Here is an 18,374-nt window from a genome sequence, read left to right on the forward strand (position 1 = left end):
CTTTCTGTTGATTGATGGGAACGCACATGTGAGGGGCCCACAATTCAAGCTGCAGTTGAGATAGAAAACGCGTGATGTTTAAAAACAAGAGTTGGGGCCACGAGTCTTTTTGTGGGAGAAGACCAGCAGGCCATGAGTTCTTTCGTGGGAGGAGTTTGTTCAGCGTACAAAAAGAAGGCCCACTCGAAACATTGTTGCAGCTATATATATAGCCCTTTTCGGTGTCCTTGGGTTTTGTGCAAGCGAAGAAAAAAGAAAAAAAATCTGTTCTCTTTTGGCGGCTGGGTGCAGAGAAGAAAAGGCAGGCTGTAGCAAGGGTTTGTGTATCCCCCTTTGAGAGAGATTTTGTGAGAGATTAGAGAGTTAGTTTGAGAGGGTTTATTTTATGAGAGTGTAAACCTATTGTATTTTTCTCTCTAATAGTAGATCCCCCCTTCTTGCCCCGTGGACGTAGGCAGTTTGCCGAACCACGTAAAAATTGGTTGTTTGAGTTTGTGGTCATTGTAATAGTTTTTAGGATCCCTCGACAGGTCAGTCCTAGAACTGATGAGAGGAAGAGCCGATATCTCACTTTGTTGAGATATCCACTTCAGATTCTTGTTTCCTTGGTGAGACAGGAATTCTTATTGATCTTTCTCTCTTATTGTGCACCAGAAACTCTGCCGAAATTTCCGCTACGCACAACAAGTGGTATCAGAGCTCGGGCTACGCTTGGGCTATTTGGAGGAGTAGATCATGGGATCTTTTGGTAAAGACTCTATCTTTCAGTTTTGGATCTATTCTTTGTTCGTTGGTGCGTAAGATGTCGGGGAAAGAAGGTGCTTCGGGTGTCGAGGGTGGTGCTTCTGGCGCGAAGACCATTCAGAGTTTGAATATCCACTCTATGAAGATAGATGTGGAGAAATTTAATGGCACAAACAACTTTGGATTATGGAGATGCGAGGTTTTGGATGCGCTGAACGCGCAGAATTTGGAGGATACATTGGAGTTAGATGGCAAGCCAGATGAGATTAAAGAGAATGTTTGGAAAAAGATGAATCGAACGGCGTGTGGTATAATTAGGTCTTGTTTGACTCAAGATCTAAAATATGATGTGATGAATGAGACTTCTGCGAAGAAGATTTGGGAGATTCTCAAAAGCAAGTATTTGACCAAGAGTATGGAAAATCGCTTGCATTTGAAGAGGAGGCTTTACCGTTTCCAATTGAAGAAGGGAACCTCCATTAGAGATCACATGAACCACTACACTAAGCTTCTTGCGGATTTGGCGAATGTGGATGTCGTGATTGAAGATGAGGACAAGGCGTTGTTGTTGTTGAGTTCCTTGCCCGACGAGGAATATGAGACCTTCGTTCTTACTCTGATTAATGGGAAGGCGTCACTTTCGTATAGTGAGGTCACTGCTGCACTTGTGAATTATCAGCTTCGAAAGAAGGATAAGGAGGCTTCGGTTGAGCCGGTAGCGGAGGCGTTGGTCGCAAGAGGGAAGGGTCCAAACCGAAAGAATTGGAAGTCACAGTCTAGAGTAGGAAAAGATCAGTGTGCTTGGTGCAAGGAGACTGGTCATTGGAAGAAAGACTGCCCAAAGCTCGACGAATGGATGAAGAATAAGCAGAAGGGAAAAGGGAAGCAACCATCATCAGAAGCAAACATCGTATCGGATGGTAATAATTCTGACTCTTCTATTTATTCGCTTTCTATCAGTCCTACAGATAGCTATTCGGAGGAATCTGAATGGATGTTGGATAGTGGTGCGACCTATCATGTGTGCCCTAGAAGAGAATGGTTCTCCAGTTTTGAGAAGCTGGTGGATAGTGGTGTGGTGTACATGGCTGATAACCGTGCATGCCAGATCCTTGGGATAGGAAGAATTCGCATAAAGATGTTTGAAGGGACTGTTAGGGAGTTAAATGATGTGAGATATGTTCCTTCTTTGAGGAAAAACTTGATCTCAATTGGAGCTTTGGTTGGAGAGGGTCTGAAGGTTCGTGTTAAGGACATGGTTCTTGAGATTGTGAGAGACTCTCGTATTTTGATGAAGGGCGTCAGGAGGAATAACCTGTATTACTTGACTGGAGGTATAGTGACAGGTGGAGAGCTGACGGCTTCTGTTGATTCGACTAGACTGCGGCATTTGGGGCTTGGCCATTCCAGTATTGATTCCTCGCATAGATTGAAAGAGGGTGTAAAGACCTGCAATTTGAAGTCCAGTGAACATGTTGATGTGAGCAAGAAGACCAAGATGAAGTTTGGCACTTCTATTCACCGTGCTAAGGGTCATTCTGGAGGAGTTCACGTGGATGTTTGGGGGCCTTCCAATGGGGCATCATTGGGAGGTAATAGGTGTTTGGTTTCCTTTGTTGGTGGTTGTTCTAGGCGTGTTTGGGTTGCAACCAAATCCCCTATGGATAAAGTCCTAGTAGTCTCTAACGGTTTGAAGAAGTGTGTAATAGACAGAAAGGTGAAGGTACTCCATTCTGATGGGAGGTACAAGATGGACCTGTTTCTGTATTGGAGCCGAGCTCACGGCATTGCGAGACACTTCGTTAGAAATAAAATCTTGGGGCAACTAGATAAGATGACAAATTTGGAGAACCGTGCCTTGCTAGAGGAGGATCGGTGTTTGTGGTCGAGCAATAGTTTGCAGAAGAGTTTCTTATTAAAGAGTTGTCAACTGCTGTGATTGGAGGTAAAACTCCATTGGAAGATAGGTCTGGTAGTGTCACATTGGTGGAGGCTTCGATGAGGAAGCCAATTGACTCTCAGCAGGTGGAGAGTTTTGGACAGATCTTAGAGGTATTGCAGCGGGTGGAGATTGATGCTACTCCACATTGGGTGGGGATTTTCCCACATACTCCAGGTCATTCTGCATTGGTTGGGATTCCAGCTGAGGTGACACAGCGTGCAAGTCATTTGGATTTGGATGCAGATGATGAGTTGGGTTTTGACTCGAGTGCAGCTGATAGATGCAGTTTGGATATGACCATTGGTTCACCTCAGGTGGAGGTGTTTGAGGCCATTGGAGGTGCTATCAGCCGCAGAGTTGATGATAATGGAGAAGGGTTGCGAACTCTTCTAGTGGAATGAGGCATTTGGAGGCCATTTGGATGAACTACGTAAGGCTTGATTCCTTGGGCAAGAGGATACGTAGGCAGTCTTTATGATGCAGCCGAGATGGATTTTGATGGGATTGAGATCGATTTGGTAAGTTGATACCGATATTTAGAGAGTTTTTGCACTCTCATTTGGGTTCTCGACTTGTTATGGATTGAGTCTGTTGTCGTGAATTGTTTCACTTCGCACTGGACACAACAAGTGAGACATTTGGTTTGGTCGGTGTCGGCTAAGTTTTGAGAAAACTTCACCGAGGTGGAGAATTGTTGATTGATGGGAACGCACATGTGAGGGGCCCACAATTCAAGCTGCAGTTGAGATAGAAAACGCGTGATGTTTAAAAACAAGAGTTGGGGCCACGAGTCTTTTTGTGGGAGAAGACCAGCAGGCCATGAGTTCTTTCGTGGGAGGAGTTTGTTCAGCGTACAAAAAGAAGGCCCACTCGAAACATTGTTGCAGCTATATATATAGCCCTTTTCGGTGTCCTTGGGTTTTGTGCAAGCGAAGAAAAAAGAAAAAAAATCTGTTCTCTTTTGGCGGCTGGGTGCAGAGAAGAAAAGGCAGGCTGTAGCAAGGGTTTGTGTATCCCCCTTTGAGAGAGATTTTGTGAGAGATTAGAGAGTTAGTTTGAGAGGGTTTATTTTATGAGAGTGTAAACCTATTGTATTTTTCTCTCTAATAGTAGATCCCCCCTTCTTGCCCCGTGGACGTAGGCAGTTTGCCGAACCACGTAAAAATTGGTTGTTTGAGTTTGTGGTCATTGTAATAGTTTTTAGGATCCCTCGACAGGTCAGTCCTAGAACTGATGAGAGGAAGAGCCGATATCTCACTTTGTTGAGATATCCGCTTCAGATTCTTGTTTCCTTGGTGAGACATGAATTCTTATTGATCTTTCTCTCTTATTGTGCACCAGAAACTCTGCCGAAATTTCCGCTGCGCACAACACTTTCCAAGCTCATCCTTCACAATTTACCAAGTTACATGTTTCCCAAAGCTAGCACCTAAGAATTTTCGCGGTCGGTAGCGGATCCTTTATTCCCTTCCCACCGCGCGGATAGAATATGATAGGCGTATATCTATAATTAACGACCACTTCATTGTATTCATCACCCCCTTAAGCACCAAGAACCTCCTTATCCACAGACAAAAAAGAGTGGTTGCTGCTGCTGCTTCAAGCTAACACAACTAAACAAAAGAAATCAGCAAATCACAAACTCAGACCAAAACAAGGAAAAAAAAAACTGCACCACAACCTGAGAAGAATTAAACAAAAGAAATCAGCAAATCACAAACTCAGATCAACTCATAAACACAACCATGGCCTCTGTAGCCTCCTTCCTCTCCCCCAACGGTTTCTCTAGCGTCAAAAGCTGGACGACAAGAAGCATTAAAGGTGGAAACCGAAGAGCCGCAGGAGCTAGAACAACAGCAACAAGTAGTGGTGGAAAAAGAAAGAGAAGAAAATCAAGTGAACGTTAGTAATCCACAACAACAGCAACAAGCGCCGCCACAACCGCAACCAAGAAGAACGCAGCAGCAGCCAACCCAACCGTTCGCGAAGAGCAAGAACATGACGAGAGAGTACGGGTCCCAGTGGCTCAGCAGCGTCACTCGCCACGTCAGGATCTACGCTGCCTACATCGACCCGGTGACTCATGCTTTTGATCAGACTCAGACAGACAAGCTCACCCTCATCCTTGACCCTTCCAACGAGTTCGTCTGGACCCCCGAGTCCTGCCAGAAGGTCTATGCCTACTTTCAAGAGCTCGTCGATCACTATGAGGTAACGGTTAGCTAGCGCTCACATAACTAGCTAGTGAATATTTCAGTCCACTACTACCTGTACCTGTACGTATCTAATTTTTACTCGATCTGTGGGTTTCAGGGGGCTCCGTTGTCGGAGTATACACTCCGTCTGATCGGTTCGGATATCGAGCATTACATCCGCAAACTGCTCTATGATGGAGAGATCAACTACAACATGAACGCTAGAATGCTGAACTTTAGCATGGGAAAGCCTCGTGTCAAATTCAACAGCAACCAAATCCCAAATGTACAATAGAAGTTTTGTTTTAAAGGTCCCTAGCTAGCTTCATGTTGTGAATAAGATATATATGAAGTGTAATGTGCGGTATATATAGTTTTTAGCTACAGGTGAACTGAGAATGTCATGATGTTCTCCATCAAGTAATATTATTTTGCGACGTGAATCTTGAATTTCATGACTTGAATCCATTTATGAGCATCCAGCTGATTCCACAGAGGGAAAGTGACCAGATGTCTAAGCATTACTCTCCCAATACTCTCCCAAGTCCTATAACTAATTAAAAGATCTTGTGTTTGATTGCCATCAGCGCAGAGATGAGTTGTCTTAAGAAATTGCCTCTGATAATTCACCAGCACTTGTGGTGAATGAAGATACGGAGATATTAGACTAGTGCGCCAAAGTCAAAATTAAGGGCGGCTTTAGCACATTTAGCAAAATTTAAATTAGTGGTGTTACGAGATACAACTAAATCTTTTTATTCAAACCGGCCGGTAATTAAAAAAGTGATATCAAGGTTTTTCTCTGTTTATTTTCACTTTGGCTCAATGACAAATATTTTGCAGAGTTCAAAATTTATGATTAGAGATATAACGCATGATTTTTGTTTACTTTCTATACAATTTGACTTAATGACAGTAAATTAGGGGGAGTTAAAACTTTAGGACTTCATGAGCTATAAGACATGACTTTGTTCATTTTTGTTCATTTCGACTCAATGACAAATAATTAAGCTGAAGTTAAATTCATAATTTTATGACTTGTAAAGTCATGATTTCTATTCATTTTTGTTCGTTTCGACCAAATGTGAAAATAAATTTTGTGGAGTTAAAAGTTTTATTATTTCATAAGTTATAAGCATTGATTTTAGTTAATTTTTGTTCATTTCAATCCAATGGAAAATAATTATGAGGAGTTTAAAATTCACCATTTCATGAGGTATAACTCATAATTTTTGTCCATTTTTAATCAATTCAACCCAAGCACAAATAATTATAAGGATTTCAAAATTCACCATTTCACAAGAAACTAAAAAAGTTATTGATTGTAGCACATGAAAATCATAAATTTTAGAAACAAATAAGAATGGACAAAAATAGTGGGTTATATAGCCCATGAAAACCATAAATATTGAAATAGCCAACTTAAATTCCATTGGATAGACAAGAATAAAATTTGATAAATATCTTGGATCATAAGCTTCTTAAAATCGTAAAATTTCAAGTGCAAAACTTAATTGTCATTGGGTTGGAAAAAATTTGGATGAAAATTATGAGTTATAGGCCATGAAAATCACAAACTTTAGAGTATGCATAATATGCGTTTGATCAAAACAAAGAAAAATGGACAAAATGAGGGTTAGCTCATGAAAATCATAAAATTTTAAAGTACGAATACTTATTTCTATTAGATCAAAATGAATGAAAATGAACGATAATCATGGGATCCATGGAAGTTATGAATTTTGAAGTACGTATGCTTATTTTTCATTGAGTGAGAACAAAGGAATTGAAAAAATCATGTGTTATAAGCTCATAAAAAATCACATATTTGGAAGTACGCATAATTAATTGTCATTAGACCAAAAGGAATAAAAAAGATAAATATACATAACCCTAACGCTCGTCCTAACCATAACCCTATTACGAAGTTTGAAGTATGAATACTTAATTTTCATTTAGTCGAACAAACAAAACCGGACAATAAAAATCGTGAATTTTGAAGTATGCATAATCATAGGTTATAAGCTACGACAATCGTGAAAATGAATTTTGAATTTAAAAGTACTCATAGTCAATTGTAATTGGATCAAAACAAACAAAAATGAACAACAATTGCAACTTATAGACTATAAAAATTATGAATTTTGAAGTACTCAAACTTACTTGTGATTAGGTCAAATCAATGAAAATGAACAAGACTTGTGGTTTTGAAATACATGTACTTAATTAGCATAGGGTAAAAACTAAAAAGGAATAAAAGTAAAAAAAAAAAATTCTTCGATTATAGCCTATACAAAAAAAATCAAATTTTGGAGTACGTATATGTAATCTCAATTGAGTTGAAACGGACAACTTGGTCAAGATATCGTGAGGTTTGAAGAATAAATACTTAATTTCCATTAGTCGAAACAAACAAAGATGGATGGAAATTGTGGTTATATTCAAATATTGCCAAGAAAAGAAGTATTTTATAAAAATAAAAAAAAATTGGGTTTTGCGTACTTTTACCTTTGCAGCTTATTTTCCACACAACCCAACAATCCTGAGTCTTGGCAGCAAGGCAAAATGGGGCTCATCAGACTCCCAACTCATCACCTCCTCTCAATCCCAGCATCCCCATTTCCAAAATCTCTCAACAGCAGAAACAAGCCCCCATCGATCGTCGGCGCCTCAAGAACAACAACGGCGGCCAGTCCCTCGTCTGCGGCTTGGAATTGGAGCAGAAGAAGCATGAGCTGCTGAGGGCCGTTCAAGACACCCAGCGAGGCCTCGTCACCACCGCCGACCAGCGTTCGGCCATTGAAGAAGCCCTCGTATATATATATAACTAAAATTAAATTGCCCTTATTTATTTATTTATTTATTTATTTATGTATTTTTTTATTGCTTGGTTGGTGGTAATGAGTTGTGCAATATTTTTAGTCAGAATGCTGTGTTGATACTGATCAGGTGGGGGTGGAAGGTTACGATGCGGGGTCGCCGGTGGAGCTGGAGAGGCTTGACGGCACGTGGCGGTTGAATTACACTTCTGCTTCTGATGTTCTTGTTCTCTTTGAGGCTGCAGCTAGGCTTCCCTTTCTTCAGGTGCCATTTTCATTTCTTTATTTTTTTTTCTCAGGCGAACATATGGAAATTTAGCTTGGTTAATGTTCTGTTGAGATTCGAGGCGCTTAAAAGTGTTGATTTGGGTAAAACTATTATGAATTATTATTCATGTAGGTGGGGCAAATTTTCCAGAAGTTTGAATGCAGAGATCGGGTCGATGGAGGAATTGTGCGTAATGTCGTGCGATGGAGCATACAGAACCTCTTGGAGGTAAGAAAGATCTCTTTGCGACATTGGATTTTTTTTACACGCGTCAGTATGTTAGTTGAGCGCATGCTTATGTCCGATAGAGCTACACGTTGAGTTTAACTTCTATACAATGCGTATCTGCGAGTTAAGAATGTGTTTAGTTCTATATGCCTGCATAAAGCTGTTTATGCAATAGTCACAATCTTATTGCATTGGACACTAGAACACGTACATAATTATGCGCATTAGCTGTAATCGGCTAACAGGAACAACTGTGTTTTGATGTAAATCTATGTTTTGAAAGGGTCCATGTGATGTTTTGGTGGATTTTAAGGTAAAGTCGAAGAAATATCCTATGCTTCAATCTATGAACTGCGAGAAAGAATTGAAGTTGTTGTTTAGAGGATTGTTTTTATTTAAATACTATACTTCGTCATGTACATTCAAAACATCTATTAATCAGTTCAACATTTTGTCTTGATTATGCACATCAAGCTATAAAAATTGAGAGCACTTTGCTCATTGTCCTCAATAGCTGATACAAGTACCGTAATCATGTATTCGAGTTTGAATTAGTTGAAGACAGGATTTTATGGATCATGTATTTGTTTAAGCAGCAGATTTTGTTTTTGCGCCATTCAAATTGGTTAGGAGCTGACAAGTGTATGGACTGATTTTCGTCAAATGTTTCAGATGCAAATTAACAATGGCGTAAACCAAGCAACTTATGTGCACTGATTTCGGATATAGGTACTGTATAAAAAAGTATAAAAAAATTTCTGCACTGACTCGTGCAACTGATTTTGCTTAACAAATTGGACAACTTATTGTTAAGTGTCCCCGTCTATATTATGATTTTGGACTGGTTGCTTGTCCCAAATTATGCTAAAATATAAGAATAAGATCTCTCTAAAATAATCATTCCTTAAGTTTGAAATCTGTATCTTCAAAATGCAAACTCTTAATGTAAGAGTTGAGTCTGTTGATGCATGTGAATGCATGCTGATTATTAGTTGATAGAATGCCTCGTAGAAATTGTTTCTTTTGCAAGGATGTCATCTACACGTTACTCTAGAGGACGCCGAAGGGTTTCTGTTGAATTTCATTATAAGTTAAGTAGGACTCACCTCATGTCCATGGTAAAAAATGATGTTGTTGACTTGCTTTTGTTGTTCCAAATGATTTGATGGGGAGGAATTTAGAGCATAGATTTCATAAATTAGGAGCTAATGAAATGTGCTTTTAGTTACTAGATTATCTGCTGATGTTAATTGTTGGGCGCAGAGTCACGCCCTCACGCCGCGGAAGCGATATCAACTGAGAGATAGCCCTGGTTTTTGTTGTCACAAAAGCACAAGTCAACCTCTATATTCTTGTTTCTCAAAGGAAACTAGAATAGATAGTGAAATTCTTATTTCTCAAAGGAAATAAAAATCGAAAGTGATATATTTCATCAAAGTAAAATATACACTCTTCCTCTCATCAGTTCTAGGACTGAAATGTCGAGGGAACCTACAAGCTATGGCAACTCACAGATAAGACAAATACAAACACAAGATTTACGTGGTTCGGCTAACTCGCCTACGTCCACGGGAGGGGGTTTCACTATGAAGGAAAAATACCAAACTTATACACGTTCTCTCTTCCTCTCTTTCTTTTCTCTCAAAACTCCACTTGAGATATTTTTCCCCGCTAATTTCCCCACTATAACTCCTCCACCCCTTCTCTATTTATAGAAGGGCAAGGGGGCAAGGCAGAAATTTTGGCGGGCGAAGAAACGCGGGAAGAAAAGGAACGCGCGCGCGGGAAGCAGGACACGAGCACGGAGCTCGACGTGGGCTGGCAGCGCACGTCCTCGTCCTTCGTGCGTGCGACCACGACGTGGGCACTGGCGCAGGGCTCGAAGCGGGGGGGCGAGCGGACTTGCGTGCGCGCGCAAGCAAGCGAGCGCTCAGGCAGCTTGTGGGTGACTGCCCACGTGGGTGGGCCCCCTTTTGTCCCCCGCGGTCACATTAATCCTTTCGTGAATGTTGCCAATTCTAACATAGCTGGTTTCAGTGTGGTAAAATGCACTATAATTCGTTATTTCGCATTATGTAAGGTGGCAAAACTTAAATCATTACATATCAGTTTTAAATAGCATAGACATGTTCTAACTATATACGATTACGATATAGCATACATTATTTTAATATAATGTACTTATTTTAAAGGGTTGATTCCAAGTTGGCAGTCATTACAACTCATATTTTTCAAGGAACTTTCTGCTCCGTAGCTGATCCTACTATGATGGAAAGGCCAATATGATGAAGATGATATTGTATCAGATACTTGGCTGGTTGTCATGCGAGATAACTCTCTTTTCTCATGTCAGATAGTCCTCAATACTTACTTCTTCTCAGTGGAAAGAACTGCATCCATCCATATGTATATAACAAAGTTAATTGCACATGGAACTAGAACTGGAACTGTTCTATTTGCTTACAGCATCATCCTCTATAGTTACCTCTTTCTTTGCATTTTTCATTTTTCAGTTGGCTTAGTTCTTTTAAGTTTTGATGACAGGAGCAAGAAGGTGCCACGTTGCTGGTTTCTGCAAAGTTTTCACTTCTTTCCAACCGCAACATATATCTTCAGTTTGAAGAGGTACCTATTTATTTGTGTATGTCAGGATTTAGTTGTTTTCTTTAAAAAATAATATCAGAAGTAACAAGAGACTTGGAATGTATTTGCACATTATAATTATTTTTTTATCTTTATGAAATCATCACAGCCTATGTATTTGCACATTCTCAAGTATATGTAGATATTGGTGAAACCACCTTGAAAAATACTACTTTTCAACCTGATTATAATCTGAGCTGCTGGCACTTGCTTTCTTCTGGTACTCCGGTGTTATGATGTTTGTTCTGTAAGCTCTAATGGCAAGTACTTTAAAATGGAGAATTAGGGAATGGAGCTAATATATGTATACTTCAGTTACAGTCCTGGTCTATGCACTTGTGGCAGCAGCTGGAGAGATATTTGCAACTATACACAATGTAATGTGACGATGCATGACTTAGCTAACTGCAGTGAGTTGTGAAACTAATATGGACATGGATACATTTTGTGAACCTAATACAGTGTCCGACAGCTTTGTTCTGGCAGTGACTGTTTATTGTTATATGCATCTTAGGTTTTTTAATCAAAGTCTCAGAACATAGTTTTGTCCCTGTCATTTGTTGAATTCAGGGTTTTATTCCAGTACTCAATCTTTTCCTCACAGGTAGCTGTTGAGAATATCAAAATCAGCGAACAGCTTCAAGCCTTGATAGCTCCAGCGATACTTCCTCGATCATTTTTAAGCCTTCAGGTAGATCTAGTAACACAATCCTTTGATGCAAATATCAATTTTCCCTTCTTTTTTTTTACATAAAATAGCAACACCATGGACCTGCTGGTTAATTCTACTTAAAAGTCAGCAAAACACGGAAGTGATATCACCTGTTGTTTTGTATGCCACGTCCAGTCTATAGCGTCATTCATGGTGATCGGCTTCATATATTGCTTCCGTATCCTTACTACCTTTTATATGATGGAGGTTACATTTGATATTGCAGATCTTACAGTTCATCAGAACTTTCAGAGCGCAGGTGCCTGTGAGGAGTCCAGAAAGGTAAAATCTTCTACATTGCTGATTGTTTCAAACCTCTTATAAGTCTCTGAACGGTTTCTTTTTTCCCCCAGACGTTCGCCTGGTGGGCTGTATTACCTTTCATATCTGGATCGTGACATGCTCCTGGGCCGGTCCGTTGGTGGAGGAGGTGCGTTTGTTTTTACACGAGCTCAAGCGCTAACTTCTTAATGCTCTTTTCCTTGTGAAGCATATTCAAAATTTTGTGCATAACACAAATACTCATCAAATCAAAGCTGAAAAATATATTGAATTTGTATTCATGTATAACGAACAGCAAGATCTTGTCTCGATTTACTATATGCTTGTATGATGGGAGTAAGAATCAGAAATCCGTAGGGTGTTCCTTTCGGCCTTCGGGTTAAGTACAAGTTTATCTCTCATATCTATACACAAATCAGGGGGGAAAGATGGTGCATAGAAAGGGATAACGAGAAAAAAAACTGTTTTTTTTTCGGGGATTCAGTTTGTGGTTATCCGGTCGAGCCAAGAATCCCGCGAGAGAGCTTGAGCTGGTCACAGAGATACTTGATCTGCAACTTGTAGGCCCTGGCTTGTATGACGGCCTCAGCCTCGAGATCTCCAAGCTCAGAGCAGAGCCTTTCTTCGGCCTCCTCAACCATCCTCAGCCTCTGCCTCATTGTCGCAAGCTCCTCCTTCATTCTCTCCTCCCTCTCCTTCCCCTCGCTGACCTCTCTCTTCAGCTCCTCGTTTCTCTTCATCAGCTCCTTGTAGTCGGGAATACTTGCAGCAAACACGATCGGAGCCATATCGATCGAGGAAATCCTTATGATTTCTCTTTGTTCTTTTTATGAGTAGGAGTGCTTCCGATGGTTTCGTATGGCATCCCTCTTATAGGTGGAGGATTGACTTCTGGTTGTTCACAGAGTAGAGAAAAGTATCATAAATCCAAAATAATATCAAGTTAAGGATCTATGCCATGGACGTGAGAATTGAGTTGATTTGATAGAGAGTACTCAGAATGCGTGGTCCAATAGTCGTTTTGTTGGCGTAGAGTCTAGGTTAGTTTTTAAGACTCGTATGCTTGTATGTATTTTGGTAGATTTTAATGCTAAATGCTAGAAAAATGCGTCACTGTCAAATGTAAAGCTCTACTGTTGGCAACTAATTTACATGAACTAGGTTGGAGTTTTGCTAGTTTGAAAGTCAGAAACCCGTCCTCGGGGTTAAGCCGATTCCAAAGTTTATACAGTAACACTGCCTTGTTTAAAAAAAAGCTAACATTTTTAAGTTGGACCGGTAGAGAGACCCGATATGCTAGTTTTGAGGGGCAAATTTACAGATATTGAGACGTGAGGGGCAAATTTGTAAATATTAAAGATACGAGTGATATATATGCAAAAAAGATCCTAAAAAGAAAGTGTTGGACAAATTTTCAAAACCATCCTATTTGAACATTTAATCCCCAAAAAATGACCTGTTTTGAACTTATTTGCAAAAATCGACTTGGTTTCAGTCTTGACGTTGAAACTAGATCGGTTTTTGTGAAAAAACTTCTGAAACTTCACAGGAGTTGAATTCCCGTGAAGTTTAGTAAAGCTGTGAAACTTTAAGGGAGTTGGAACTCCCGTGAAGTTTCATAGTTCAAAAAAAATTTTGAAACTTCACGGGAGTTCAACTCCCGTGAAGTTTTAAAAAAAAAATTTTAAAAACCAATCTGGTTTCAGCTCCAGGGCTGAAACCAAATCGATTTTTAAAAATAAGTTCAAAACAGATTTTTTTTTTTAGGATCAAATATTTCCAATATGTTGGTTTTGAAAATTCGTCCAGAAAGTGTTAAATAATAGGATGGGCGCATTCTACATGAGAGGCCAAACGCGAAGCCTTCCTTGACAGTACCTATCAAGCTCAGGGGTACTTCTGTCATTTCGCTGGTAAACAACTAGGGCACGGTCTCTATATATATCTTCTGTTATCTCAGAAGGGTCGCAGCCTCCTTCGTTGACGGTAATGACTCTCATTCTCCGATTTTCTCCCGAGTCTTGTTCCTCAACTATTTTTCTTTATTTTATCGATTATTATTGTTTTTTTTGAAAACCTTTGGTTTCTGAGGGAAAACAGAACACGAGCAATTATTCAGGCAGCCCCTTTGCTCAAAAACCAATGGCATCGGAGGTGTTATTTTGTTCGGAAATCAAGTTCTTGTGTTCTTCAGAGGAGAAGGGGGGGGATCTGTCTCCTCCTCTACCCCTTTGATGCTAGTCTCTACTAGGCATAAGTACATCTTTTTCTTATTTATTTTATTTTTACTCTTCAATTTTTTTCCTTGTGTTAATATTAAAAATTTTATGAAGTAGAGGATTTTCTGATTTTGGGACAATTTTAATAGGATCTGGCGTATCGCATAAGTAACTCTTACGATATGGGTAAATGAAGTAGGAGTGGAAAAGTTGAAGAAAATGTTGGGGGGATATTAGCATTCAACCTGGATTAATTAGCTTTAATTTTAGGGCTAATTACGCTTAACCGTCAATAACTTTGAGCTGAGTGAACAAAAAAAAATATATTGGTGAAAGAGATTTTTTGAAGCCACTGATTTTCAAACTCTCTTGTATTGAACTAGTGAGAGGAAATCGGTTCTCAGCAAATCACAGTAATCCGGTGGATGGAGATCGTGAAAGATCAAAGAGTTCAGTTCAATCATTTATGCTGTGTTTGGACGGAGGAGGAGACAAATTTGAGAGTAACCTTATTGTACAAATTTTCAAAACCATCCGTTTTTAAAATTTATTTTTAAAAAACGATTCATTTCAATTTTAATTTTAAAAACCGACCCAGTTGGTTGAAATTGGGTCGGTATTTGGAAAAAAAAATTCAAACTTCATGGGAGTTGAACTCTCGTGAAGTTTTGTTATGAGAAAAAACTTCACGGGAGTTTAACTTTGTGAATTTTAGGAATTTTTTTTCAAAAACCGACCCAGTTTTATCCAACTGGGTCGGTTTTTGAAATTAAGGTTGAAATGGGTCGTTTTTTGAAAATAAATTTCAAAAACGGATGGTTTTAAAAAATCCTCCTAACGTTATTTGGTGGAAGGGGGTAAAGGAGGAGAAATTGAGGAGTCTTCTTCTTTTATTTTTTCTTATGCTATGTTTGAGAGATTACTTATGGCCTGTTGGATGTAGAGGAAAGAAAGGGAGGGGAAGAGAAATCTAATTTTAATCTTGTTTGGTCGTTTCATACAAGAGGGGAATGAGAGGAAATTTGAGCAAAAATATCTTACACCCCAAATTTCCTTAAATAGAATTTTTAAACAATGTTAAAATTAAATTTCTCTTCTTGTTTCTCTATTTACCCTTTATCCAAACATGTTAGTGAGCTCCCGAACTCAGCATTGGAAGTGAGCGTGTTAGTTACACAAGATATAAATCATAGTCATGCACGTACGAAAAGACGCGGACTCCAAAATGTAAGAAGTTTTTTTTATTTAGTATAATAATTAATATTATTTATTAATTATGGAAAAAGATTATGATCTATTTAGTGGGAAGTTGCCAATGATCAAGGTAATTAACCCATGTTCTCTCCCACCTTTAGGAAACCACCCACATTTTCTTCTATTGGTAACTACTCTATGATGGCTAGAGTGGTATAAATAAGTGATAGTAATTTTTGAAAAAGGTCACCAAATCTACTCTCCATAAATTTTCTACACCATCTAAAAGTGAGAAGTGAGGGTTTGGAACCAAAGTTCAGATTAGCAATCTTTTGGGGCCTTCTCAAAGATAATTTAAGGTTTTAAATAGTAATGGCTGGAGGTACAATAATCGATCCATTTTATTGCTTCCGCTTTATTATTGTATGTTCATATAGTAATTAGAATATACATAAAGGTATGATATGTTTTACACAAACATGCTAGTGAGCTCGTTTCTCTCTTTTCCATGGCCCTCCATGGACGGAGGGCGTTACCAATGAACAGATCAAAAAACGAACTATTAACGTACAAAGAAAAGCACGAAGCAATTAGACCTACAATCTCATCACGCCCATGCATCATCAAGCTTCACTGGTGGGAATAAAAAAGCAAACACAATCCCCTTAAACTAGGACCATTCTCATACTATCCATCTAACAAACCGGTGGGGGCGGCGGGCGGCAGAAAAACGGGCTTGGCCGGCGGAAAGTATTTGGATCTGCGGGTTTTTAGCAGGCGGTGCGGAGGAGGGCGTCCGATCCTCCTCCTCAAACTCACGGTGACCGACTCCTTCGCAACGAGTATCGGCGTAGGATGGTCGCTGGCAAGAGGAGGAAGACGAGCTAATCTCACACTGTAGCAAGGACTCGTGCCCAATAACGCCAACAACAGGAAAAGAGCAATCGCAGCGAAAGCATGCCCCCTCATCGCCATCTCTCTGTCTCAATTCGTGGGGTTGATGATAAAATATATAGAGGATCGAGCTGAGCATCGTGTAAGCAAGTAATTAACACGAGAAATTTCGCGGAAATGAAGTACGGTGGGCGTCGGGTCGAACAAGCTGCCCCGGGATTTATGACACGGTCAACGAACGGCTCATCGCGTTGGTTTCCAGTTTATTGTCAAATAAGCTAAATGGACTGCGGCACTAAACAGTAACTAAATGACACTTGAATGAAAATCTAGCTATAAACAAATAGCATAAATGGACGACCGTGTAAACAAATGCTTTAATGCTAAATTATACCTAAATAACACAATGTTCTCTCATTCTGTCACTTATATAGTTATATATCATAAGTTTGTATTTTGTAACAGAAAAATATCATAAATAGTTTAAAAAAATTAGCATGTTAGTATCATCCATTATGCAAACGTGAAATTTTTCACCCGAATGTTCCTGTATGACACCAACATATCAATTTTATAACTTTCTAACCGTTAATATCTGCTAAATTTATCATTAGACATATCCTAGCTCTATTTTAAAGTGGATTTAAGATAAGTTTGAAAAAGTACTTTGATTGATTTAATAACAAATTTAATAAATATTAATAAATAAAAAGATTTAAATTTAGCATGTGAGCATCATAGAATAACCTTCGTCTGTAAATTTTCACGTTTGCATGATCTATAGTACTAATGTGCCGATTTTTTAACAACTTATATAGCATATTTCTGCCGCTAAATACAACTTGCAGTATATACATGACAAATAAGAGAAATGTTTCGGTATTTGAATGCAATTTAGCCTAATTTAATCCTACACCTCATCATATTCACTACTTGCTAACCTAATTTTTTTATAAGACTAGTGAGGAGGGGCACGTGTAATGCACGTGCCAAATTGAACTTGGTGTTCAGGCAAAAGTATGCTGAATTTTATACATGCAGAAACTACATTAACAAAGACTATATTTGTAAAAGGTTGTGTGCAACTCGATGCAATACTTAATATTCTTAAAGTTATTTCAAATCTACGTCCGAAAGTTTACAAAAAATTTGAAAATTACTATATTTTATAACAAACTTAGATTAAGATAAATCATATATAACTGGCTCATCTTTACCTTCAATTGCACTTAACACTCTAAGCTATTTATTAAGGGTGGCACTAGGGACACACCTCCAACCACACTTCCAACCACACCCCCTCTCTCATTTGCTACAGTACACCAGGTCCCACATGGGATTTTAAAAATTTAAAATCTCGTGTGAGGCTCGGTGCACTGTAGCAAATGAGAGAGGGGTTATGGTTGGAGGTGTGGTTGGGGGTGTGCCCCTATCATTTTCCATTTATTAACCCTTAACACTCCTCCTTAGGCCCTATTTAGATTGAGGTGAATAAGGGAGAGGGGAAGGCAAGGAAGACACACCCTGTTTGGATAGGTTTTTATAGGTGAAGAGTTACTCCTACTTCATTTTAGTTCACCCTCAATAGCTCAAAAAATACACCACCCCACCCCACCCCCAACCCAAAAACATGAAAAAGAAAAATTTTTTGGGTGTAATGGAGCAAAAGGGAACTCTCTTAATTTCCCTACTCTTCTCTCCCCTAGTTTTCCTTTACTTACCTTATCTCCATTGAAATCTGAACACGCCCTTAATAATTGAGAAGTTATGTACAATCTACCCTTTAGTTTATAATTGAGAAGTTATGTACAATCTACCCTTTAGTTTATAATATCCCTTTTTTTTGCCGCTTTCAGTGTCATTCTAATTTAATTTTAATCATATCTTATCCTCAACATACCATGTTAGAAGATATCAAATCGATAATCAATCTCACTAATTACTATCTTTCATAATTTTTCCGATCACAACACATGTTAGATGAATCTTCCTCTACCAGTCAGATCTTGACACGTGGATTTATTTGCTCGACAAGTAAATACCACAACGGCCTTGACTAACAGAATAGTGACATATCTACCACTTGTTCAATATTAATACACTCGTCTACCTCAAGTAAAGGGACCTCATAGCTTAATCTCAGCTCGTTACCGCCGACCTTGGTTAATGAATCCTATTCCCCAAACCACCTTTTATCTTTGATAACCTAAAGTTTTTAAAACACTATGACACCC

The 18,374-nt window shown here is 39.0% G+C and overlaps 2 protein-coding genes across 2 annotated transcripts; both read left to right on the forward strand.

Annotated features, from left to right (window-relative positions):
- On the forward strand, window positions 4,210–5,331 carry LOC109836217 (NAD(P)H-quinone oxidoreductase subunit M, chloroplastic). Its single transcript, XM_020404085.1, is given in 3 exon segments — window positions 4,210–4,520; window positions 4,522–4,897; window positions 5,000–5,331. Coding segments are annotated over 3 exon segments (642 nt in total). The 5' UTR covers window positions 4,210–4,431; the 3' UTR covers window positions 5,177–5,331.
- On the forward strand, window positions 7,300–12,202 carry LOC109839454 (probable plastid-lipid-associated protein 10, chloroplastic). Its single transcript, XM_020407877.1, has 8 exons — window positions 7,300–7,315; window positions 7,429–7,694; window positions 7,831–7,965; window positions 8,101–8,196; window positions 10,741–10,821; window positions 11,444–11,530; window positions 11,778–11,833; window positions 11,905–12,202. Exons 1-8 carry the CDS (start codon window positions 7,300–7,302, stop codon window positions 12,020–12,022), a joined length of 855 nt encoding a protein of 284 aa, XP_020263466.1. The 3' UTR covers window positions 12,023–12,202.

Source organism: Asparagus officinalis, chromosome 4, assembly GCF_001876935.1.
Source record: "Asparagus officinalis chromosome 4, Aspof.V1, whole genome shotgun sequence".
NCBI classification, from domain to species: domain Eukaryota; kingdom Viridiplantae; phylum Streptophyta; class Magnoliopsida; order Asparagales; family Asparagaceae; genus Asparagus; species Asparagus officinalis.

What these genes read in the sequence shown, in the direction of transcription:
- LOC109839454 (XM_020407877.1), top strand. An exon ending in CGGCCATTGAAGAAGCCCTC is followed by an intron (nt 7,695 to 7,830) that starts GTATATATATAT and finishes GATACTGATCAG; the next exon opens with GTGGGGGTGGAAGGTTACGA. An exon ending in CCTGTGAGGAGTCCAGAAAG is followed by an intron (nt 11,834 to 11,904) that starts GTAAAATCTTCT and finishes TTTTTCCCCCAG; the next exon opens with ACGTTCGCCTGGTGGGCTGT.